The sequence below is a fragment of the Salarias fasciatus genome, chromosome 7 (genome assembly GCF_902148845.1).
Source record: "Salarias fasciatus chromosome 7, fSalaFa1.1, whole genome shotgun sequence".
Taxonomy (NCBI): domain Eukaryota; kingdom Metazoa; phylum Chordata; class Actinopteri; order Blenniiformes; family Blenniidae; genus Salarias; species Salarias fasciatus.
The window spans coordinates 2,015,719-2,040,821 of NC_043751.1; the positions used below are offsets into that span (position 1 = coordinate 2,015,719).

At 51.3% G+C, this 25,103-nt stretch overlaps 1 protein-coding gene across 3 annotated transcripts in view; it reads right to left on the reverse strand.

Moving 5' to 3' along the window:
* The window catches only part of lsp1a (lymphocyte specific protein 1 a), a 28,991-nt gene extending 10,129 nt beyond the window's left edge, over positions 1-18,862 (reverse strand). The window contains exons 1-9 of one of the 3 annotated variants that reach the window (XM_030097239.1): positions 18,504-18,862; positions 10,622-10,768; positions 9,128-9,515; positions 7,089-7,216; positions 6,331-6,586; positions 5,921-6,058; positions 3,787-3,830; positions 1,651-1,732; positions 333-470 (exon numbers count right to left, since the gene is read on the reverse strand). In XM_030097239.1, the coding sequence (XP_029953099.1) occupies positions 333-470; positions 1,651-1,732; positions 3,787-3,830; positions 5,921-6,058; positions 6,331-6,586; positions 7,089-7,216; positions 9,128-9,515; positions 10,622-10,768; positions 18,504-18,562 (1,380 nt within the window). In that variant the 5' untranslated portion in view covers positions 18,563-18,862. Of the gene's footprint in view, positions 1-332; positions 471-1,650; positions 1,733-3,786; positions 3,831-5,360; positions 6,059-6,330; positions 6,590-7,088; positions 7,217-9,127; positions 9,516-10,621; positions 10,769-18,503 lie in introns of those variants that run through there. The other 2 variants (XM_030097238.1, XR_003931857.1) reach the window with 2 other exon arrangements.
* Positions 18,863-25,103: the final 6,241 nt, after the last annotated feature.

A 25,103-nucleotide genomic window follows, 5' to 3' on the forward strand; every position in this document is an offset into this window, starting at 1 on the left:
ATCCGCCATGCCGCTTCCTCATTCTGCCTGAGCTGAGCCTGTTGCTATGAGACGCTCTGCGCGTTCTCCCCCTCCCTTCTTGTTGTGACGTAAAATGCGTAATTTCCTGCTCGCCAGCGCGGGAATGTCGCCGGTCGACACGCAAAGCAAGAAATATATATATTGAAAAATCCCGCGACATGTTAGAGGAGCCGATCGGCTTCATCTGCATTTTGTCATCTCCACTAGTAGTGGCCTGGCTAAAACAGACGTTCATAGACATTTAAAAGTTACGCACTATAGCTTTAAAGTCCCTGAGAATCAAAAGACACAGGAAGACAGGTTCTCCCCACCTTGCAGGTGGCCCCTTTGCTTGGACTTTGGTTCCAGGTCTCTCCGGTCTCAAACAGGTTCTTCTTGGATGCAACAGCCTCTGGAGAACTGGGCAGGTCAGTCAGCGATGCCTTCACTGCCCGGGAATCCTGAGCGTTCTGCAGAGACAGAGTGACAGTCTGGAGGGTGAGACGCGTCTCCTACGTAAGACAGACTCAGGAACCCTCCAGACAAACGCTATAGGACGCTCCACAGGACTTTAGGAATTCATTTATTGCTGTTTTCTTCAATGGACAATGTCACTGTCGGACTAGCGTACGGCTCCCCAGCAGGGTTTATCTCTCTGCTGTCGGTGTTCTTTAGTGCCTCATCAATTCCTCACACACTTTGTGTAGTTGACCTGGGGTCAAACACCCGGCTGGGAGCTGCCTGAGGTCAAAACTGAAAATCTAACGGAAAGACCAAAATATAGACTGGTTTCCTGCTGTGCAGAAGCAAATGGCCTGGTGGAGATAACGTCCTCCGGGTTCACTCAGCCACTGCTGAGTCAGCAGAAAGCCCCCGTCTGCAGGAGCTCTGCAGAGAAATGAGTGGAAACAGAAAACTGAAGACCCAGCATGCTCCCAGAGCCTGAACGCCACCACCTCAACACTGTACAGGAATCAGCTGACCTCCAGTTGACCCCCACTGCTGTGCTTCATGTCCTCCAACCCTGCGAAGGACGAGCAGTGGAGCAGTGGAGCAGCAGGTGGAGGAGGCTGGAGGGGGTCCCGGACCATCAGAGGTCTGATGGATTCCTCTCACACCTCTGTGGGTCTGGGCTTTGCCTTCCAGCCTCTCCTCAGCTTGTGCTGGAGCAGGTGAGGGCCAGCGTCCGGGGCCGATGGGGGCTTTGTGTGGTCCTCAGCCTTCTTACAGCCGTCTCACTTTCTTTGAGTGTGTGACCAAAGAGAAATCCACCTCCCACCAGTTTTCATGATTTACGTTTGCGGCCTACACACCCCCAGTCACGGCGGCCTCGTGGCCTCGCAGCGGGAACAGCTAACAGCTACTTTCTCCATAAAAGTGTCCGCTGGCACAAAAAACACCTGAACACTGAAGCTAAACGGAGAGTTTCAAGAAGCTGCTGACATGAAGCCGAAGGTGTGAGTGTGAGGAGAGCAGATGGCGGTCCGAAGACCGCAGTGTGAGGGCTTCACACAGGAGAAAACAGCTTCTGGAGAAGAGGCTTTTAAATATTCAAGAACGGTGTGTGTGTGTGTGTGTGTGTGTGTGTGTGTGTGTGTGTGTGTGTGTGTGTGTGTGTGTGTGTGTGTGTGTGTGTGTGCGTGCGCTCACCTCCACAGCATGTGTGTACTGCTCCAGCTTGTCTTCAATCCTGGACACCAGGACGAGAGGCTGCGTCTTCTTGAAGCTGTTGCTGCATCAGAGAAGCAGAAACACTGAGCTGAGGAACGATTCTGCACTGGGTTCCACAGGAATGACGCTCATGCAGCTGTGCATTCCCATGTTTGAATATTTCTAAAATCTAAATCACCCAAAAACACAAAGTCTTCATAGGCTGATTTTCAGTCTGAAGCTCCGTATTGAGATGTTCCTGAGGGAATCCTTCCGGAGGATGAAAACCACACTGTTGACAACTGAGAGTTATAAGAACATCCGACATGGACACTACTTCGTTATGACAGCTAAACCCTTAAAACTGATAAATCATCTTTGATGCAGATGTTTGTTTGTCATTAGCTGCAGTGGTCTCTCAGCCGGAGGGACTTCCCTCATGAGGTGGAGCTGAGGCGGAGATCTCCCGCTGACCGACCTGCTCCACACCACAGCCCTCTGCAGCCACTGCTCTTCATAAATCCTTTGATGCCTTCTGGACAGAGTGGACCGCCGGTCCAGACGCCCCCTCTGGCTCCTGGCCTCTCTGAGAACCTCCAGTCACAAAACTGTTTAAAGCAGGTTCTGGTGTGAAGGACGTCTGCTGAGCCACTGCTGATACAGTCTCTAATGTGTCCTCCAAGTCTGATTTTGCTGGAGGCAGGAAGTCCTATTGAAGGTCAAACTTCCATTTCCACCACATTCCACCGGCTCAAATGAGTTTCCTTCAGCAGCAGGAAGGCCACGGCGACACGTTTCTCTGTCCCGCTCCATGACGAGACTTCATCAGGTCAAACAGCGAACCGTGTTCAGGAGAAACTCTGTCCTGGTAAATTCAAGCTATTTATCAGCATTGAACCCTGAACCCTCCTGCTGGAAATCTTTTCATGTGAGGAAGACCTGGGAAGTTTTCCTCACACAGCTGGGTTTATCAGCAGAGGAACCAAGGTCGGGGTGTCTGCTCCGTCGGTACATGTTCATTGGAAAATGAATTTTACCCCCTGCTGAGAGCTCCTGGGAGCTGATCGTTTCCTGCCTCAGACTGCATGGAGCTGAACAGGAACCAGTGTGGGCCACATCTGGTCCAGGTTAAGAGAGGCCGTGAATCACAGGCTGAGGAGGTGGAGAGGTCACCTCCAGCCCTCTTCCTCTGGAGGGGTGGAGGCAGGGGAGGGGTGGAGGCAATGGAGGGGTGGAGGCAGTGGAGGGGTGGAGGCAGTGGAGGCAGGGGAGGGGTGGAGGCAGGGGAGGCAGTGGAGGGGTGGAGGCAGTGGAGGGGTGGAGGGGTCACCTCCAGCCCTCTTCCTCTGGAGGGGTGAAGCCAGTGGAGGGGTGGAGGCAGTGGAGGGGTGGAGTCAGTGGAGGGGTGGAGGCAGTGGAGGAGTGGAGGCAGTGGAGGGGTGGAGGCAGCGGAGGGGTGGAGGCAGTGGAGGGGTGGAGGCAGTGGAGGGGTGGAGGGGTGGAGGGGTGGAGGGGTGGAGGGGTCACCTCCAGCCCTCAGACGGCAGACGGTTCTCCAGCTGGGAGGAAGACTGTCTTCACGGCAGCAGAAGCTCAGATCAGGCCTGGAGTTTACTGCTCTGAATACAGTGACTCTCGTCTGTTGTTACAGTTACCATGGAAACCGTTTGGTATTTGACTCATTTCATAGGTCAGGCCCAACAGAGTCCTGAAATCCATCACACTGTCCTTGAGAAAAGACCACACTACATAGATTGTATCTGCTTCCCATAGTGTGGAGGGCTCAGTCACACAGCATGAATCAAAGACAAAGTCTGTTCTCAGGCGAGTCGTCCTCAGTCCTCAGTCCTCGGTCCTCAGTCCTCAGTCCTCGGTCCTCGGTCCTCGGTCCTCGGTCCTCGGTCCTCAGACCTCCGCCACTGTCCCTGGGTGGGTTTTGTTGCTCATGAGGAGAACCTCTGGGCTAGTGTGGGAATGTTCTGGTGGGTGGAGCTGGATGTGCTTTTCCTCATCCCACAGCAGTGTGTGTGTGTGTGTGTGTGTGTGTGTGTGTGTGTGTGTGTGTGTGTGTGTGTGTGTGTGTGTGTGTGTGTGTGTCCTGCTCCGGGGGATCAGGTCACACATGAGGATTCTCACCTTTTCTTCAGCGAGCGGCTCAGCGACTCGGTCCTCTCAGTGATCTGGAAGAGAAGCAGAGGTCAGAGGTCATGGCTCTCAGGCTGAAGAATGAGCCGAGCCCTGCTTGGGTCTGTTTGGCTGCAGACTCCCTCATTTCTGTCCAGGACCAACAGAGCCAGACACACTGGCCTCCATCAGCCTGCCGGAGCCATCACGAGGACAACACGAGGACAACACGAGGACAGTGTGGACAAGAGGAGGAGGACCAGCAGCCGGTCCGCTGTGGAGCACAACCCTCAAGCACAGGATGGAACTCCAGTTCTGCTTCCAGGGACTGATGCTGTTGTGTCACTGCAGCTAACCTGCAGGAGCTCGGACGACCTGCTGAAGTGGACAGGTCCTCAGAGGGTCCTCTGGTCCTTCAGCAGCCCGCCGGGACCCTGGTAGGCCCAACGCAAGACAGAGAGGGGGGGAGCTGAGGCCCACACACACACGCACACACGCTCACACGCACACAAACACACACCCATGTGTGCACACACACTGGCTGGGCTCAGGCTCATGTCAGTAGCTCTGCTTCACTGCTTTTTAATTTTCTCTGAGAGGACAGATTGACAAGATCTGGGTTTTTTTCAAGGTTCAAACCTCAAAGTGACAACACACACACACACACACACACACACACACACACACACACACACACACACACACACACACACACACACACACACACACACACACAGGAAACCCCTGGTCCTACAGATGAACACCTGCACCCCAGACTGAATACTTCAGATCCAGAGCGATTCTGATGAAAGGCTTCCAGCTGAGGTGCAGCTCTCTAAAGTGTCCGCTCACTTCAGCATCGACCTGACAGACTCCACCCGTCACTCCGGCAGAACCGAGAGACAGGCTGACTTGACATGCACTTGCAGCCATTAAGGTAGTGTGCTGAAATGTTTTTCACACCCTGCAGGTAGTTATTGAGTGATTCTACACCCACCTGAAGCTGAGGCTTCCCCGTCTCCACCTAACAGACTGAGGCTGGTTCAGACACTCAGTGGCAGACCTGCTGCAGTGGGAACCAGCCTGTAGTTCCTGGAGTCCACCAGACTGGCTCCAGGAACGGCCGACGACCCAGAAACAAAGACTTTGTCCAAAATATTGGTTCCAACACCTGCTTCACTCAGTACGTCCCTCTGCTGCTGTTTCTTCATGACCTGAATTCATCACGATCCAACCAAAACAAAGCTAAGTGCAAACACAACACACACACTGCAAAGAGGGTGCAAAGGTGCAGAACACACATGCAGTGCCATGCACACACAGCTTCCTGTCAGAACCTGAGATAGACATGTCTGAACATTCCCAAAGTCCAGGAACCAGCGTGAGTCTGGAGTCTTGACACACAGGCTGAGGAATGTGTGTCGGACTGAAAGAGCTCTGTGCTTCATCACATCCCAGCAACACGGCCATGTACGGCTCGCCCACGTCCCACAACCCCACAGTCCCACATTTCAAGAATGGTGGCAAGCTTTTCATGGTGCAGACTGGCACACACACACACACACACACACACACATGCAACTTACAGGCTGAGATTGAACCCATGACCTGCAAAGGCAGCACAGAGGTCATGGTCACTGCGCGTTTTCGTTCAGACACTGATGTAGTTTCATGAACACTCAGGGACGCCTGTCTGTCCTCATCTCTGTCTTCAGGCTCGTCAAGCGGATCTATCGGAGCATGAAAGCCTCACTGCTGCGCAGGCTTTAATGCTGCAGCTGGATTATCAGAAAGCAACACAGCTTTGACTTTGACAGACGTTGTTTCTGAGCTTCATTTGATGTATTTCAGTGTGCAGCAGTGTCGTGCTCGCTCTGGGGGGCCACGGCGAGTTCAATAATCACACAGCACTTCCACAGCTGGAATTATAACGTCCAGGTTTCTATAGGAGCTCCGGCTTCCTAACACACATGCAGATTCATTTCGATATGGCAGATGGCGTCACTAAGCCGTGCCTGCAGCAGTCCACCCAGATCCTGCTCCAGTCCAGATCCAGATCACAGCCAGAGGGACTGCAGCTGAAAGGCCTGGGTCTTCTTCCCTGTCCTGACCGTCGTCGTGTCTGCACTGCTGAGGCTGGCTTTACCTTGTGGGTGGGAGTTCTGGGACTGAAGGGGCTGAACGTCTCCTCTCCGTCCACGCTGGATGAACTGAGGCCCTTCATCCTCTCAGCAGCCTCCATCCTCCTCCTCTCAATGTCCTCCTTCATCTGCCTCCTCTCCTCCTGTCCGTCACACACACACACACACACACACACACACACACACATTCATTCCCAGCACTTTAAAGCAGTGGTGTCAGTGCTCTGTCTGCCTGGGACCTTCTTCATCGGACCAGGTCCAGACACACAGCCAGCTCCATGCCTGCTGTCTGGTTCAGCAATCAAAGAAGATTCATTTTAAACGCTTTCAGAATTCCTTGTCTGAGTCCTGGTTAGAATCGGCGGTCCAGAGCAGGACAGTCCTCCAGGGGAATGTCCCTCTGTCTCCTGCTCACCTCCTCCTTGGCCAGCCGCTGCCGCTCCTCCTCCTCCCTGCGGCGCTCGTCCTGCTGCCGGACCCTCCGCCGGTCCTCCCTCCTCCTGTCCAGCTGCTGCAGCTCCTGCTCGTCCTCGGCCTGCCGCCGCCTCAGCTGCTCCAGCTCCCGGCTCTCCCTCTGCTGGAGGCCGCGCCGGATCTTCTCCAGGCGCCGCTCCGCCTCCAGGACGGCCGCCGCCTCGCCCGCCTCGCCCGCCTCGCCCGCCTCGCCCGGCCTGCTGCACACGGCGCCTGGGTCTCAGCGCTGTCTCAACCAGTGTCTCGGTCAGTGTCTCGGTCAGTGTCTCGGTCAGTGTCTCGGTCAGTGTCTCGGTCAGTGTCTCGGTCAGTGTCTCAGTCAGTGTCTCGGTCAGTGTCTCGGTCAGTGTCTCGGTCAGTGTCTCGGTCAGTGTCTCAGTCAGTCTCTCAGTCAGTGTCTCAGTCAGTCTCTCAGTCAGTGTCTCAGTCAGTGTCTCGGTCAATGTCTCGGTCAGTGTCTCAGTCAGTGTCTCGGTCAGTGTCTCGGTCAGTGTCTCAGTCAGTCTCTCAGTCAGTGTCTCAGTCAGTGTCTCAGTCAGTGTCTCGGTCAGTGTCTCAGTCAGTGTCTCGGTCAGTGTCTCAGTCAGTGTCTCAGTCAGTGTCCACATTCTGCCTCCCACCTCTTCAGGTCCTGCTGATGTCTGTCCAGATGCAGTCCTATGCCTGCTGAGGCTGGACGGATGGAGACGAGCCGCTCACCTGCTCGTCCTGCTCCATGAGGACACGTCTCCAGCTGCTGCGCTGCTGTTCCAGCTGCAGGGCTTCGGCTCTTGTTGAAGGAAAACCCTGGACGTGAAGGACATTTTGACTTCTTTTCTGTCTTCCACCTGTGAATAACAGCAGGTCAGGAACAGCAATGTCATAAATTATTTGTTGAGATCAAGATTTCACTGGTTGAAATGTTGAAAGCTGCTTCATCAGCATTTGTTTCTGCAGGTTTCAGAGACGTTCAGAGGAGAGGTTTTTGTCAAAGAAAAGCTTCAGATTAAAGTTTGTAAACTGGTTTAACCACAGACTGAAATGATGACTTGCTTTCAGGAGGCTGTATGATTGAAATGCCCTTCTGCCTGAATACGACAAAACCGCCGTCACACTGTTGAAGCAACCAGTGCCAATGTGGTGTTTTTACCCACAATGCACTCCTGACCACTCAGTGCTATTGAGACTGACACTGAAGGCTCCCTGAGCTACATACGGTACGTCTTCCTTCTTCTGCTCTTATATTAGCTTAACTGTGCTCTGAACACATCCTAGTCACAGTGAACCTGAACGGTTAGGCTTAGGGTCAGAGGTCAGGGTTAGGGTTAGGGTTAGAGTTTAAATCTGACTGGTGATGCACAACGACCAGAGCAGCAGGATGTCTTCAGTGGGATTCAACCTGCAAACATCCCAGTGCATTGCTGAACTAACTGGATCCTGATGAAAGCATGAATAGTGTCCTGCTGTGAGTGCTGCTAGCAGTAGGGTTTGTAGTTGCAGCTGTTCACACGTTGGTTCTTCTTTCAAACAGCATCAGTGAGCATCTTCTGCCATGAATCTCTTAAAGCAGCTTCATTTGCTGTTTGATTAATGATGATCTTTAAAGAATGAACCCGTGATGAAGCTACTGCAGATGAATTTTCAGTCGTTCTCGCACCACTGGACCAAAAACAGGGTTTTTTGATGAAAGAGGCGAAACAGTCTGAATGTTCCTCATACACCTGAAACAGGCTGCTGTGATTTAAATTGATTTTATATTCACAGTTTTAAACATACTTCAGTTTGTTGCCTTGCTGGTGTTGTTTTGTCTTTTTCAGACTGAGCCTGGTTTTTCTTAGCCTCGTAAACCAGCCCCGCCCACTCCTCATCCACATTTGGATTTGGAGCTCAGTCTGGATAGGAGCCCATAGAAACTTCTTACAGGGGGCGTTGGTTACTTCTTTGACTGACAGCATACTTCAGCCAATCAGTGCTTCAAAACAATACGTCATCAAAATGCGTTAGCTTCTGTAAGGGTTAGCATTAGCTCATTAGCTCTAGCTTCTCTACACGCAAAGACGCGTGAAAACGTCTTCTCCTGTCAGACCCTCTCCAGGCCAGACTCTGGCTCTTGCTTGATTGTTGTAATACGTGGTACCTTGGCTATAACTTTACTGATTGCAGCTTTCAGACGATGGTTAAAGTCCGTCATCTCCGCTACGCGCCGTGATGGCGTCACTTCCGGTTTAGCCACCGGAATTCGCCAAAAAAATTTGAAAACAAAAAGCGGCAACGCTGATTGACTCAGCCGTTCACGACCGAGTGAAAGCCCCTTCTATGAGCTCCTACCCAGACTGAGCCCAACTCCAAAATCCAAACGGAGGAGGAGTGGGCGGGGCTGGTTTACCAGGCAAGGTTTTTCTCCAGCAGCTTTTTGAAATGGATTTCTGATGGAACGAGTTTGGGTGATGTGGTTAAATCCACTTTGCACTGCTGTTAAATTAGATGAGTGGACTCCATCTTCTCCGGGTGGAACGGCCAGCAATGCAATGAGGCTGGTGTCAAATTCCAAAGACATGAAATTTCATGTGAGCAGATGGGACCCTGATGAAGCCCTACTGGTTTGTACCGTGGTCGGACACCCTCTGGTAGTAAACCACGGAAGGTTTCTTTAATAAAGTTCCATAAAATGAAAGAAATAAGAAAACACACTAAGCTGTCTTCAAGTGTTGAAACAGACTCTTTCACAATAAAGCAGTGCTTCACTGTGGAGGTTGTACCTCTGTGTCTGGCTGCTCAACCTCAGCTCTCCTCTCTGGAACTGCTTGCTCCTCCCTCCTCTGCTCCTTCTTCTTCTTCTCCCTCTCAGCCTGGATGAGGTTCTCGTCGTACTCCTTCCTCCTCACCATCTCCAGCATCCCCACATCCACCCCGTCCTGCTGCCGCTGGAGCGGGCTGGAGGAGGCCACCGTCGTTGTGGGCGTGGCTGTGGTTGTTCTCTGGCCCTCCTGGCGGTCGTCCTCGCCGTTGTGGGGGTCTCCATCGCCTCCCTGGCTGAGCTCCTGCATGCGCTGCTGCCTGCGCCTCTCCCTGCGCTGAGTCCAGTCGCTGAAGCCTTCATCCTCCTCTAAAGATGGACAGCTGCTGGTTTTCAGGCCGCCGTCGAATCTGCAAGTGGTCCAAGTGAGAAGAGAGTCAGCAAACCATCGATGTATGGATGGATGATGGACAGATGGATTAAATCAGATCTAGAGGAGGATGATCTCTGAGGCCGGAGCCACACTGGCAGCAGGGTCGCTGTTACTGAAGCCCTCAGACTAACTCAGACTGTTATGAGAGGATGAATGTGCTTTCGTCTGGGAGCTCACACTCTGGCAGGACTGCACACCCGACTTCCCAGAAGCCATCTGAACGATGCTCACACACTGGATGTCAAAGGGCATTACGTCACCGCTCACTCGCTTCACAAGAGGCTTGATTACAGAGTGGAGCCGGGAGCTGAGAGCACCTGAGCCGGGACGGTGACGGATCGGCTGCAGGCTGTAATCAAGACCCTGGAATTAGAAGTCAGCTGGGACGACACAAGCCCGAACACGGCCGTGGTTTTCCCCAGACGCTCCGTCCTGAACATTCCTCCAGGACGGAGTCATGAGAACACAGCTGCGTGGAGCAAGGTGACCGGAACGCCAAAACATCTACTGTGGACAGGAAGACATCCATGAAGCTCTGAAAACCAGTGAGGAGGAGGAGGAGGAGGAGGAGGGGGAGGAAGGCTATCGTTGTTAACACTCAGAGACTGTCAGCTGATGAAAAGCATGTTAAACCTGCTGAAATGAAGCCATGAAGGTGATGTTCGGTGAGGTCAGTGTCGCTCAGCTTCCGCTGGGAGTCGACGGACTCCAGATGAGTGAATCATGTTGTACAGCTCAGCTTCCCGGGTTCCCATGAGCACACAGAGCAGGAATTCTAACTTCTTTACATGGTACAGAGTGAGAGTGAAGCCATTTCCTTCTCTTCCTCTTCACCATTCTGGCTCTGCTCACATTTCCAGCTCTGCAAACGTGTCTGGCCTCACTCTCCATCGGCCCAGCAGAGGGCGCTGCTCTAGGTCAGAATACTGACAGAAGTGTGAAGTTCTTATATACTGAGGAAGAGGATGCTCGGACCGACTGACGGCCCTGATCTGAAAAGCCACCTGGTTCCCAGCGAGCAGCTGATTGATTCTGCTGACTCAGCTCGACTCGGCCTGGTTCTTTGGACTGCTGCAGCCTTACCTGCTTTCGTCTGCGGGCGTCTGTTCGTCCGGTGACGACTCCTCCGGCGCCGAGCTGCTGTTTCTCCGGCGCAGAGCCTCTCGAGCGCGGCGGCGGCGCTCCCTCTCCACCTCCTCGGCGTCCTCGATGCTCCGCTGAGCCGTCAGCCTGCACACAGGACCGCCACACTGGGATGAGGCTGCAGCGCTCACAGCCTTCAGACATTCGAACCCGGAGCACGACTGGCTCAACACTCAGAAAGACTAGATTTACTCCCCCAGTGCAGCACAGGCACTACTTCAGAGGCTCTTTCATCCTGGCGTTTCAGCATCTGGACTGCTGCTGTCACCAGCTGTGCTGGAAAACAATCAGAGCCTGAAAGACCAGCATGCATCTCTTCCAGACCACTGCTGTCGCCTCCGAGCTGCAAGAACGTCACCAGGAATGATAAACACACATGTTCAGCAAGCCGTCGCCACATTCACCCCACATAGCGCTGCTACTCTTGGTGGATCAGTCTGGAGCGCTGACGCTCCACATTCAGCAGAACCTCGTCAGGATGGAACCAACACACAGCTGCACACTGTTCAGTTTAGAAAGAACCTGTGAGTCTGCATCCAGGGCGCTGACCTTATCTCACAGTGTGCACTGAATTACTGGTGTGTGTGTGTGTGTGTGTGTGTGTGTGTGTGTGTGTCCTGTTTTTGTTGCTGTTCTTTACTTCTTGAGCCTTCAGCCGGGGCTGAAGACACGACAGCCTGTGTATGAAAATACATTTCCTTTGTCTTCTTCAAACTGAGGAGAAGACAGAGCAGCAGGACTTTCCCTTCCTGCTGCTCTCATTCCATCTGAGGAACCAAAACATGGCCGTCAGCATTTTGAGCTCTTTGGAGGAGAGAAGCAGCGAGAAGCTGAGCGTGGATTATCTAAATGGGAAGGTTCTGCCATCAGGTGAGATTCTCCACGCCGCTCTGGGACTGTTTGTTTGCTCAGAGAATCCTGTGCAGGACCTGAAGGCCAATCGGCTCCAGTCTCCACTTCCTGACCCGGCGTTCGGCTTCCTGCCTCCTGGTCCTCCGTCCTCCTCTGTCTCGGCGCTCTGCTGGAGATTCACACTGAAGCCGGTCTTTGTCTCACTCTCAGTTGTTTGTGAACGCTGAGAGGCTGAGGAGAGAGCCTGTGAGTCCTCTGCTGCTGGCTGTCACTTCACCCCATTGGATTCATTCTGTGATCCTAACAGTCAGCCTTTGTCTGGACGGATTCACCATCAGTTCAGCTGCTGCATCAGTTTTGGTCAAAGTTTGGCAAAAACTTCCCTTTAGTGGTGAAACAGTATAAAACCACACCAGAGCAATCCACTGCCCCACCCATCAGGTCTGCCTGACGGGATGAGACCGGGCTGGGTGGCTGGAGGCCCGGAGCCAGGATCCTGATAAGCTCTCCCCTCGTCAGCACTGCCAGCTGGTCCCTGACCTCAGCTCTCTGTCCGTCCTTCCTGTAGAGGCCAGCAGGGAGCGGACAGGAAACCAGTCAATGGCTGAGGGTGGAGAGGGCGGTGCACAGCTGGGCGGAGGCCAGCTGGACCGTTCACCCAGGTGACCCGGCAGTGATGTGGGCGGTGTGGAGCAGGAAGAGCAGGGTGAGCTGTTTGTCTGAGTGAGTCTCCATGGTTCTCGGCGGCAGAGAGCTGATCTGAACGGTGTCTCACGTCAGTGGTGAGGACACCATGACCTGCTGGTCTGAGACTCTCCAGAACCAGCTCCTTCTCGTGACGGACGGAGGTTCCAGTGGTTGGAATACCTCTGCCAGTCCTGAGTGGGAGAACGTGAAACCAAAACATGTTGTTCTAATTAGATCACCAGATCAGCCTTTCGCCCAGCTCTCCAGGAAGGAGGGCCAGCGAGGCGACTGTGTTATCAGCTGCTGGGGTGTTGTTCTCAGAGAGCTGGATGTGAAGCCTCGCCCTGCCCTCGCTCTGCCCTGTGGGTAATCAGTCACCGAGCTCCTGGATCCAGCGTCTGGACCCGGCTCAGCGAGTCCTCTCTACCGGACTGGTTCTGACGTTACCTTCTTGCTCCTGATTTTTACCGGAACCACAAACCTTTCTCGCTGTCTCCGACTGCACATTCACCTGAGCCACAGGATGGCTCCGCCCCCTTCTGTGAGGGCTGAATCTGTTAACGGAGACGGGAACCAGGCCTGGACACGTCGCTCCTGGCACCAGCGTGCCTTTCAGCACCGGAGGTCGTTTCATCGACATGACTCAAGATCAGCTCCACAGGAGTGAGAACTGTAAACACTCCGATTATCAAATGAAACGACGGCAGCGATGCCGGGGAATCTGCTGGCTGACTCATCAGTTCTTATCTAACACTTTACTCAGACTGCGTGTGAGCCGCCAGCAGCAGCAGGCTGGGCTTGATGAGGTTTTAGAAATGTTTCTGTCTGCGAGGCGCTTTTGAGATCGGAACAGTTTTGAGAGCATGGATCCTCAATCCATGCTCTCAAAACGCCGTGTGGCCTTCAGGGACTGTGAGACCCTCAGTCTCACAGTCCCTGAAGGCCACACGGCGCCCATCCTCCAATGCTGGCCCCCCACTGTGACACGACCACCAAATGAATCATCAGCCTGATGGAGACGCTGTGCAATGAGCAACGAATGTAAATAAATGAAAACCGCCTTTGACTGAAGATTAAAGAACATTTAAAGAGGCTTCAGAGGAGTGTGTTTATCTGGAAGACGCAGCTGGCTGATCCACAGAGCCGTGGTAAAGAAAGACGCAGCTTTAAGCTGCGGATGAACAAAACCAACAACAGCAGAGGAAATACGACCACACACTCACACACCAGACAAAAGCTGAGCGACGGCACAGCCGGAGGCCCGGCGCCGGCCTCTGTCTGCACATGTCTCTCAGCTCTGTGACGTTCTCCCGGAGGGACTCGGCGTCGTGACGGAGGAGGCTGAGGGCGCGAAACCCTCCGGCTCCGTGGTGAGACAGCATGCCGTCATCGACAGGACGACTGACGCGGTAATGACAGTCTGCCGGCGCCCGCCACCGCACGCCTCAGGCCACGGCGGCGGGAAGACGCCTCCACCGGGAAGACACCTCCACCGGGAAGACGCCTCCACCGGGAAGACACCTCCACCGGGAAGACACCTCCACCGGGAAGACACCTCCACCGGGAAGACGTCTCCACTGTGAAGACGCCTCCACCGGGAAGACGTCTCCACTGTGAAGACGCCTCCACTGTGAAGAAGCCTCCACCAGGAAGACGCCTCCACCGGGAAGACGGTGGAGGCGTCTTCACAGTGGAGACGTCAGTGAAGACAGCTGAGCTGGAGGACAGCAGGACTGTTTTCATGGACCATGAACGACAGGAGAATATGTGAGACGAAGACGAGTGAAGGACAAACAAAAGAAGAACAGGCTGCCTCTCAGTCTCTCTTTCTGTCATTTTGAGACATTATTTATATTTTTCTGTTCAAACACATGACAGGAGAATGAGTGAAGCACAGACGAGTCTCCCTGTTTTCCTTGTAGCTTCCCTCAGTGCTCCACAGGAGAGACAGTACATTCATGAGCTTCAGGCTTCCTCTGTTTGCGTCGTTCTCAGCATGCTGTCAGGCTTTATTCATGTTAACAAGGTAGAAAAAGTTCAAAGAGAAATAGAACTGATGAGATCAGTGTCTGGTCCATGAAGCTGCAGCGTTCTGTCGGTGTTCTGCAGTCTCTGCAGGAGGCGGGGAACTTCCTCCTCTGTCTGGCTTTTCATTATAAAGGTCTTCAATATAAAGGCCCTGGGCTGCAGCTGAGTTTCTCTGGACTGGTCTGAGCGACACCGTGCTAACGCTGAGCTGCAGGTCCACCCGGGACTCAGACCCAGCGTCCGGTCCTGCAGCGGCGTCCAGACAGGCGTCCAGCCCGCTGCAGGCTGAGTCGCAGACGGCTGGAGGACTGATCAGGTCTGTGGTCGGCTGAACTGTGATCAGAACAAACCAGACTCCAGACCAGGAGCCGAGCGGTCTTTGTGACGCGGTCTCACCACACGGACGCTGAGTCAGCCATCAGGTCGGAAGTAATCACTGATTGGTCAACGAAGCAAACGGGAGTTTCGAAAGAAACAGGGAGGCCTTCATTCCAGACCAGAGGAGCAGGTCTCGCCATCAGAAGCTGGACTGCGGGACGGAGAACCCTGGCGAGCAACAGAAACCTGAAGAGCAGCGAGGAACGAAGACTGATACTGAACCAGTCTCATCTTGACCTCTGACCCCGGAGCCTGAATGTGACAGCCTCAGAATGGAACCCCCCCTCCTCACGGCGTTTCCCCGTCCTGTTTCAGGAGGATTCAGCTCCAGTCTGAAACTCTGAGTCTGGAGCTCTGTTTACCTTCCTCCATCTCCTAAAGCCCACGAGCTGTGCTGGGCAGGCCAGCACCCCGACCCCCCCCCGGCCCCCCCGGCCCCCCGGCCCCCCACACCAAAACAACATTCCTCTCTCTCTTATCTCGCTGTGCTGTAAACACTGAGAACCCCCCGAGTGGTGGAGGGGTGGGGGGGTCAGAGGTCAGGGTGTGAGCAGGTACGCCTTCTGGATGACGTCAGTGCTGCAGGCCTGGGGGGGGGGGGGGGGGGGGGCTGCTCGCCTCCCTGACCTGCTGTGACTGATAACTGCAGCTTGTGTGTGTGTGTTATGTGTGTATTATGTGTGTGTGTGTGTGTGTGTGTGTGTGTGTGTGTGTGTGTGTGTGTGTGTAATGTGTGTATTACGTGTGTGTGTGTGTGTTATGTGTGTATTATGTGTGTGTGTGTGTGTGTGTGTGTGTGTGTGTGTGTGTGTTATGTGTGTATTACGTGTGTGTGGGTGTGTGTTTTATGTGAGTTATTTGTTTGTATTGTGTGTGCGCATTTTTCTGTATTTCTTGTGTGTATTTTGTGTGTCTGGATGAACCTTCACCAGCAGAGCTCCGGAGACGCTGTTGTTATGTTGTGTTATGTTGTGTTGTTGTGTTGTGTTGTGTTGTTGTTGTGTTGTTGTGTTGTTGTTGGGTTGTTGTTGTGTTGTTGGGTTGTTGTTGTGTTGTTGTTGTGTTGTTGTGTTGTTGTTGTGTTGTTGCGTTGTTGTGTTGTTGTGTTGTGTTGTGTTATGTTGTGTTGTTGTGTTATGTTGTGTTGTTGCGTTGTGTTGTTGTGTTGTTGTTGTGTTGTGTTGTTGTTGTTGTGTTGTTGTGTTGTTGTGTTGTGTTGTTGTGTTATGTTGTGTTGTTGCATTGTGTTGTGTTGTTGTGTTGTGTTGTTGTTGTTGTGTTGTGTTGTTGTTGTTGTGTTGTTGTGTTATGTTGTGTTGTTGCATTGTGTTGTGTTGTTGTGTTGTGTTGTTGTGTTGTGTTGTTGTTGTTGTGTTGTTGTGTTGTGTTGTTGTTGTTGTGTTGTTGTGTTGTAGTTGTGTTGTTGCGTTGTGTTGTTGTTGTTGTGTTGTTGTGTTATGTTGTGTTGTTGCATTGTGTTGTGTTGTTGTGTTGTGTTGTTGCGTTTTGTTGTGTTGTGTTATGTTGTGTTGTTGCATTGTGTTGTGTTGTTGTGTTGTGTTGTTGCGTTTTGTTGTGTTGTTGGGTTGTTGTTGTGTTGTTGTGTTGTGTTGTTGTGTTGTGTTGTGTTATGTTGTGTTGCTGTGTTGTGTTGTGTTGTGTTGCTGTGTTGTGTTGTTGCGTTGTGTTGTGTTGTGTTGTTGCGTTGTGTTGTTGTGTTATGTTGTGTTGTTGCGTTGTGTTGTTGTTGTGTTGTGTTGTTGTTGTTGTGTTGTTGTTGTGTTGTTGCGTTGTGTTGTTGTGTTATGTTGTGTTGTTGCATTGTGTTGTGTTGTTGTGTTGTGTTGTTGCGTTGTTGCGTTGTGTTGTGTTATGTTGTGTTGTTGCGTTGTGTTGTGTTGTGTTGTGTTGTGTTCTGTTGTGTTGTGTTGTGTTGTGTTGTGTTCTGTTGTGTTGTGTTGTGTTGTTGCGTTGTGTTGTGTTGTGTTATGTTGTGTTGTTGTGTTGTGTTGTTGGGTTGCTGTGTTGTGTTGTCATGTTGTTGTTGTGTTGCTGTGTTGTGTTGTTGTGTTGTGTTGTTGGGTTGTTGTTGGGTTGTTGTGTTGTGTTTTTGTGTTGTTGTGTTGTGTTGTGTTGTGTTGTTGCGTTGTGTTGTTGTGTTGTGTTGTTGCGTTGTGTTGTGTTGTTGGGTTGTTGTGTTGCTGTGTTGTGTTGTTGTGTTGGGTTGCTGTGTTGGGTTGCTGTGTTGTTGTGTTGTGTTGTTGTGTTGTTGTGTTGTGTTGTTGTGTTGTTGTGTTGTTGGGTTGTTGTTGTGTTGTTGTGTTGTTGTTGGGTTGTTGTGTTGTTGTGTCGTCCCTGCAGACCCGGAGCACGGGGAGGCTGGACTCCACAGCGGAGAGAGATGGTCAACATGCAGACTGCGACCCCACTTCAGGAAGGTGGGGGGTAGAGAGAGAGAGAGAGAGTGAGAGAGTGAGAGAGAGAGAGAGAGAGAGAGAGAGAGAGAGAGAGAGGGAGAGAGAGAGAGAGAGAACATGCAGACTCCTCACAGCTGTCATTTATCTCGATATGCTTCCTGCATCAGAGTCAAAGTGACCAATGGGAGGCCAGGAGAGGGAGGACGCGACCCGGAACCCAAGCGAGACGCGTGAGACGCTAAGCATCAGGAGGACAGCGTCTTCACTTCAGGAACCACCAGCAGACCAGACGTGTTGTCTCACGGTGAAGAACAGAGACTTTAAGAGCTGCAGCCTGAACGACCTCGGAGCCCCGCATGACCTCCTGGCTGCTCGTCAGCGGTGGAGGCGGAGTCAGGACCGGTCCAGACGGACGGAGGCTGCATGAGTCACACCCCCGCCAGCTGCTCCTCCAGCTGTTCTTCCAGCTGTTTGGCGATGACGACACCTGATGAGTGTGGCGTGACGCGGTCTGGACAGATGTTAGCGTCAGGATGACGGCTGGACCAGCGCCACGGCTCCTCCTCCCAGGTGAGCTCAGCCTGAGGAACCTGCGCTCCTCCGTGTGGACATGGCTGTCTCTTTCTGCTGAGGGTCTGCGGCGGCGGACCGGCCCCCGCCCTGCGGGACCCGGGCCGGCTGGAGACCAGCATCTCCTCCGTCCTCCTCCAGCTGGCTACCGGCGCAGCAGGTACAGGAGCGCAGGGAGCCTCTGGAGCAGCGGTGTCTTCAGGTCGGACCAGCCAGCTTCAACAAAACACCAGAACTGCTGCGGAGTGGACCAGGCGGGACTGACGGCAGCTATCGCCACGGTAAAGGACGAGGACAGTCCCGCCTCCTGCAGATCCATGACGAGCAGTACGGGTCCGTTCAGAGCGAAGTCCAGGAAACAGCTCCTGTCCAGAGTGCAGGGCCTGTCCAATCCGTCTCCTCAGATCCGTCCAGAGTGCAGGGCCTGTCCAATCCGTCTCCTCAGATCCGTCCAGAACAAAAGACGGAGTGACAGGAACCACGGCGCCGCCGCCGGAACATCCCTGCCCCACACAGCGCCAGCTCACACCTTTGTTTTTGTTTCTTTCTTAACCAACGTGAAAGGAGGTGAGTCACTTCTAAACCCCCAAATCCCCCCAAAACCCCCCAAATCCCCCCAAACCCCCCAAAACCCCCCCAAACCCCCAAAGCCCTGCCTGACCCAAAACCCTGCCAGTAATCCTGTTTTCACTGTCACAGGTCTTTATCTGCTCCTGGAGGGACGGCAGCCCAGCTCCGGACAGGGAAACAGGACCGAGGCGGCGTGTGTGTGTGTGTGTGTGTGTGTGTGTGTGTGTGTGTGTGTGTGTGTGTGTGTGTAGTTTAAATATTAACATCACAGTGGAAACAAACAGACAGCAGACAAACGGAGTGGAGCACGGAGCTGGTACCTCATCAGGTTCTGGAGACCCTGTTTACTGGAGTTCCTCCTCATCAGAGCGTTGGACATATTGGCCTCTTCTTCCTCGTCTTCCTCTCCCCCTTGTTCTTCCTCTTCTTCCTCTTCTTCTTCTTCTTCTTCTTCTGTGGTAGAATGAAAAGCGGTACCACAGAGATCGGCTCTCTCCTCCGTTCCTTTGGTGCGAATCGTCAGTGAGGAGTGAGCGCTCGCTGCTTCAGCCCCCTCCGCTTGGATTGTGTGTGTCAGGGTGTGTGTGTGTGTCAGGGTGTGTATGTGTGTTCCTCCTGCTGTAAAGAACTTTCACACACTGTCTTATTGTTGAGTATCAGTCACACTCTGCTCCCCTGCAACGCCTGTTGGGAATGTCCTGGAGCCTCACAGGACGCCGTCCTCTGACTGCTGGAGGCTGGCCCCGCCCCCCGCCCCCCGCCCCCTCCCCTCTGTCCTACATGTGGTTTTCATTGAAGGGTTCAGAGCAGCAGAGGCCCTCCCTCCCTCCCTCCCTCTCTCTCTCTCTCTCTCTCTCTCTCTCTCTCTCTTCCTCTTGATCTCTCTCTCTCCCTCTGCCCCCCCCTTTCTCCTGTCATCCCGGGTCATGTGGTCTTCCCTGAGGGGAGAATGAAAGGCGATACCCCCCTACCCCCAAAAAAGTCTGTGATAAAAAATAATGAAGAATATTGATGAATGAGTGAACCACCTGAACTCATCCTCGGCAGTGAAATCTCCCTCCAATCGTCCAAGTGAATGAATGAATGAATGAATGAATGAATGAATGAGAATAAACTCATCCTCCTGAGAAAGAGTGTGCCGGTTCCAGCCGGAGTGAGAGGAGGTAGAACCTGCCAGGCATCGGCGCTCCTGGTTTGGACCGGGTTGATCCCGGGATGGAGCTGGTCTCCTCCTCCACCTCTGGGGGTGACCAGGATCCTGGTCTCCGTATGGAGCGTCTCAGCTGTTCCCTCGGGGGGGCCGAGCCGCTCTGAAGCTGATGACCCATCTCAGTGTTTGTTTGGCTGAACAGAGTCCGGACAGCAGAGTGGAAGTCTGGACTGCTTTACGGGACATGCTGTAAGAACTGCTGGTCCCTCATAACATGGAACCTGTAATGCACGTTACATCTCTGTAAAACCACTGAGCGCTCCATAAAAACTGAGAAAGGGATGAAAACAACAAGCACATAAGAGTTTTAAGGGAACATTTATCTGAAGGTTTTGTTAAAAATAAATGTCTTTAGGTCTTTTTAAAAGCATGTGAAAAACCGGTGAAAAAAGGAAGACTTGCAGAGACGTCTGATGTGGTTGTTGAACGCCAGGCGAGGATCCAGCTGGTGCCTGGCGATGGGACAGGAAAGTCTGATCTGGAAGTGGAGCTGGTGGTCCTGGAGGATGACTGGACCTCATGAGGGCTCCCAACAACAACGGCTTTAGAGCTAAGATAGAACCTGGATCTGAGGCTCTGACAGACGAGGCTCATGCCGGTCTGGCTGGACTCTCAGCAGACTCTCAGCAGGATCAGAGCTCAGACCGTTTGTTCATTGGTGGTCTTCTCTGTGGAGCAGGGGACGGAGTCCAGCAGGATCCAGAGGAGCCACAACATGAGCTGCAGTTCAGAAACAAAGAATCAACAGGGGACAACACAAAGGTGACAGGCACCGTGTCCAGACACGGCATGCCTCAGAAATATTGCGTGGAATGTCTTTCTGTCCTTTTTCAGGAAGGATGGGTTCAGAAATCAAGAATCTGTTTTCTTCTGTATTTCACCTGAGCTTCTATCTCAGTCACATGACAAATTGGTTTTATCTGGAAGACAATTGTGCTGAGAGTTTAATTTTCACATTTAGCTCATGTCTTCACCCTCTAACATCAAGTCTTAATCCGGACTGGAAGTGCTGGCTATGAAGTCCTGTCAGTCCTGGAACCTGGAACCAACGCTGGCCGTCTCTGTTTAGGCCGAAGCACCGCCGCTACTCCGGCAACCCTCTGGAGTAAGTCTTGCTTGGTGGCACGTCAAACAAAGGGAAATTCCTGGAAGCCGAATCCCCCCCCCCCCCCCCCCCCCCCCCCCCAATGCCTGAGGTCAGAACAGAAAGCTCCTTCCAGCCGACACATCCAGACTCTCCAAAACAAACCAAGAAGGATTCTCCTGGTTGATACAAGCACTGATCGTTTCTCTTAAAATGATTTGTGACAAACATCTGATTCTCCTGCAGAAATCCATGAAAACGGGGATAAAACATGAAAGCCTGGGTCAGAGAGCTCCACACAGGGACGGCACTCATCCGCGTACCAAGGCAGAACAACAACAACATCCAAAAAATCCAAGTTCACACTCAGCAGGAATTCAAACCAAAGCGGACTGGGCCACAACTGTTTCTCTACTGCTTCTCTTCCTGTCTCAAAGTTGCTGGTATGATTCCCATATGCACCTGTCAGGAATGTTGTTGAGCAAGACACTGCAGTGACTGTTGACGTGCTTTGAATTGGCTGAAATGGACTTTTGAAGACAGTCAGAAGTACGTGTTTCCTCTGCGTCGCCATTTCTAAAAACGTCTTGTTTCTTGTGCAGGAGAGTGGAGAGCAGAGCTCTGCAGCTTCATCGGAACGCCGCCGGTCCTGCCGCCACTGCTCTGCTCTGCTCTCATCCACGAGCCAGGCGGTCTGAACAGGCGGCTGGAAGAACAGGCGAGGATAAATGTTCTGAAGAACATGAACTGTTAAAGGTGTTTAGTGCATATTAGGGGTGTAACAGAACATGTATTTGTATTGAAGCGTTTCGGTCCGGGCCGTTAGGTTCGGTACAGGACTGTCCCCGGGTGAGTTCACGGGCCAAAGTTTGTTTGTTTTTCCCCGGCTCACGGCCGGATGGTGCGTGTGTTTACGTTCTGCCGCTAGCATGAGCAGCTACACCTGCAGCCATGACTGCTACTGCTAGCAGCCTCGTCCATGCTCCACATGTCCGCCTGGCGCATTGGTCCCTGGGACGTCACGTCATGAACTTCTGTCCACGGACGTCCGCGCGCAGGACAGATTTTGTGACCGCGTTGAGCGTATGCGCACGTCGCGCCGGTACACGCATGCGCCAGAGCGCCACAGCAAACAAACCATGACGGACGCTGACTGTGAAAAGTGAGTCTGAAGCGAACAGGCTGCAACTCCGTCTGAAGAAACTCAGAGAAAAGCTGGAGGACGGAGAGAGCAGACTCTGTCAGGAGGAGGAGGAGGGCTGTCACTGAAGAGAAGCAGTGTGGAACCATACCGGCTGTCGGGGGGCTCACTGGGGGGGGGCGCGTGCCTCGGAGGGAATATGTCTGCTTTAAGTGACGCTTATGGCATAGCGCCCCCACGCTTCAATGGTGAGGACAAGTACTGCATGCAGGTCGGCATCTTTATTCAAGTGAAATAGTGTTCCGCAAATCATCCATTAAAATTGGCCTAATTCTGCATATAATCCGTGATTATGATCATACTAAATCAGTAATAATAAATGAAAGGAAATACATGGGGGAAACAGCATTTTTCCAATATTTAGGCCCCCCCAAAATTTCACAAATCATGTTTTCAGGGGGGTTCATGTCTCATCAAGGGGGGCTGAGACCCCCCCGGCCCCCCCATAGTTCGCACCCTGAGTGAAAGTATCTAATCGCTCGGCACCGCCCCGAGATTCTGAAACAGAAAAAAAAAGCTAAATAAACTCTGAAACTAAATGATAACGTCCTGACAATGTCTGTGCCTCATTTCCTATAAATAATCTGAAATAAAGGAGCAGATAAACAGTCTAGAGAGCCGGAGAAGCTTCTGGAGGATGCGTGGATCAGTGCGGCTGCCTGGAACGAACACAGCTGAGCCCAAATGTAGCAGCAGAGAAGAGCGTTGGCGTCGTGATGAGCCGCAAAGACACAGACAGGCGGACACGGGAAGCATGACAACAACAGGAACATTTAGGTTTTGCATTTTGTTCCCTACTGTATCGAAACCGAACCGAACCGTGACCTCAGAACCGAGGTACGTATCCAACCCAGATTTTTGTGTATCGTTACACCCCTTATGTGTGTGTATATATATATATATATATATATATATATATATATATATATATATATATATATATATATATATGGTAACACTTTATTTGAAGCCCCCCTGTATAACACATTATAAATACATTTATAAATTATTATAATGCCATTATAACACATGTAGCTATAGTTATAAACACTCATAGATGATCACAATGCCAGGAGCTAACCCTAACCCTATGCTGTATAGTGGGTTATAAAGCACTGTGATCATTTATGAGTGTTTATAACTACTTATAGTGTGTTATACCAGGTGCTTCAAGCAAAGTGTTACCATATATCTTTTTCTTTAAGTTTTAGTCATTTAACAGCACTGCTTCTCGTGATATTTGACTCAGATTTTAAGAACATTGTGTCTTTGAAACAGAATGATAGAAAAAGCTGCTGAGCAGAGTTCCTCTCAAGAGCAATGTCAGAGGTCAGGTATTTATCAAATCACAGCGAATTCAAATGATCTCTCTGAAGCATGTTCTGTTTGCTAAAATGAATCAGATTCAAGCCACTAAAATATTTCCTTTCATCTTATTATTTTTATCATCTTAAAATAAAGTACTTTGAATGTTAAAGTAAACAGTTGCTAAAAACAAATTTCTACATCAGTAGGACTTTTCATCATTCCGATTGTAACAGTCTTTGTTATATTATGATGAGTCCAGATTTCAACCAGATAATCAAATAGTTTTGTAAATGATCAAGAAACCAAAGACTGGCCGACAGCATTGCAGCGATGAGTTTAACGTTACAGAGACAAACAGCTGAGTTTTCCCTTCTGCGCCAGCTTTCCAGAGAGAACGAACACCACCGACCTGCAGCCTCCGTCAGTCCATGGCGTCCTGCGCTACACAAACACAATCTACATAGTTTGGTGGATCTGTTTTTTTTTTTAATATATATATACTTTTTTCTGTAAAATGAACAGTGACTGAATGTTTAAAACAATCTTCCACACAAGAGGTCAGATCTAGAATTCATTAGGTGAACAATGCTTTGTTACTCTAGTAATCCTGTACGGGAACATTTTTTCAGTATTTTAACTTTTGCATGGTTTATGTGTCATTTCCACTTCAGATTCTCCTCAGTCATGACATCCAGAAGCTTAAGTTCCCCCGATTTAGTGTCAATGTATACCATCAAACCTTCTTTTTTAAACTTTTATGTTTAATTTTCCCCTGAATAAAATAAAGTGGCATCATCTATAAAGAGTATACAGTTTAGCAGTTTAGATTTAGACTTAAGGTGCATGTAAGATAAGGAGTTTTGGTGAACATGAGTATCTGATCAGGAAGGTATTGTGACGGATGGACGGGAATCCAAAAGCAGACTAGCACCGGCTGAGATTCAGCTGTAGGTTCATTTACAGACAATCCAAAAGGACTTGTCCAAGCCAGAGTCCAGGGTCCACCAACTCCAGCTGCTAAAGCTGTCAGCTTTATGAAGCGATCAGGAAGAAAAAACTCAGGAGGTTGAAGACTTGGTGGTAAATGAGTAAAATCAGTAAACTTGGAAGAGTCTCAGGCTCAGAGCCGGGCAGAGGCGGCGCTGCTCTGGCAGCTCGGGGGAGTGCTGACCTGCGACCCAGAATGTGTTCCTGCCTCTCTGGGATCTGATGCCAGAGCGCCTCTCATCACCTCCCACTTGGGGGGGGGGGGGGGGGGGGGGGGGTACGGCAGCATTTCGTCTGCACGACGCCAAGCCCTCATCGCTGGAATCTGGAATCAGCAAGAACCCTGAAAGGGATCTCAGGAACATACATTCTTCAGTTTAGAGGATCTGACTGCAGGTTGTGAACAGAACTGTGGATTTTCCAAAAACTCATTAAAGCTCATCCCTGAAAAACTGTTAGTTTTTGTGGGGGCTACTTTGCAAAAATCTCCCAGTAGTAGGCCTATTGAAGTTGCTGTTAATGCTGAAGGTTGAACAGTTTTAATAAATAAAAGTCATGCTCCCTTGGTTTTGGATATTGGATGTCAGACGATTCATTGTACCGCTGTTAGAATGCAAACTTTCCATGTTAGCCAAAAAAACCACCATGAATTCAACCGACTGGATGCTTTAGGATAATCTGGTACATTTACTTGAGGCACCCCTGTATAACACACTATAAGTAGTTATAAATACTCATAAATGATCACAATGCTTTATAACCCACTATACAGCACAGGGTTAGGGTTAGGTCCTGATGTTATAAAGCACTGTGATCATTTATGAATGTTTATAACTCTAGCTACACGTGCTATAATGGCATTACAATGCTTTATAAATGTACTTATAATGTGTTATAAGTGTTACCTAAATGTCTTCATTTGTGCTGGCTGCAGTGGAGATGCAGTGGAAAACAGGGCAAAAACTAATCTCGTGTGAGTGGGAGCGGCGCTGAGCTGGCTGAGAGAACACTCCAGCTGTCAGTTCTGGCTTTCGTCTTTGCTTTCAACAGGCTGGACAGTTGGACAGTGACCCCAACAAGACAAGGGCCATCATACGAACAGGAGTGTTTTATTTTTGTTTTTATTTTTA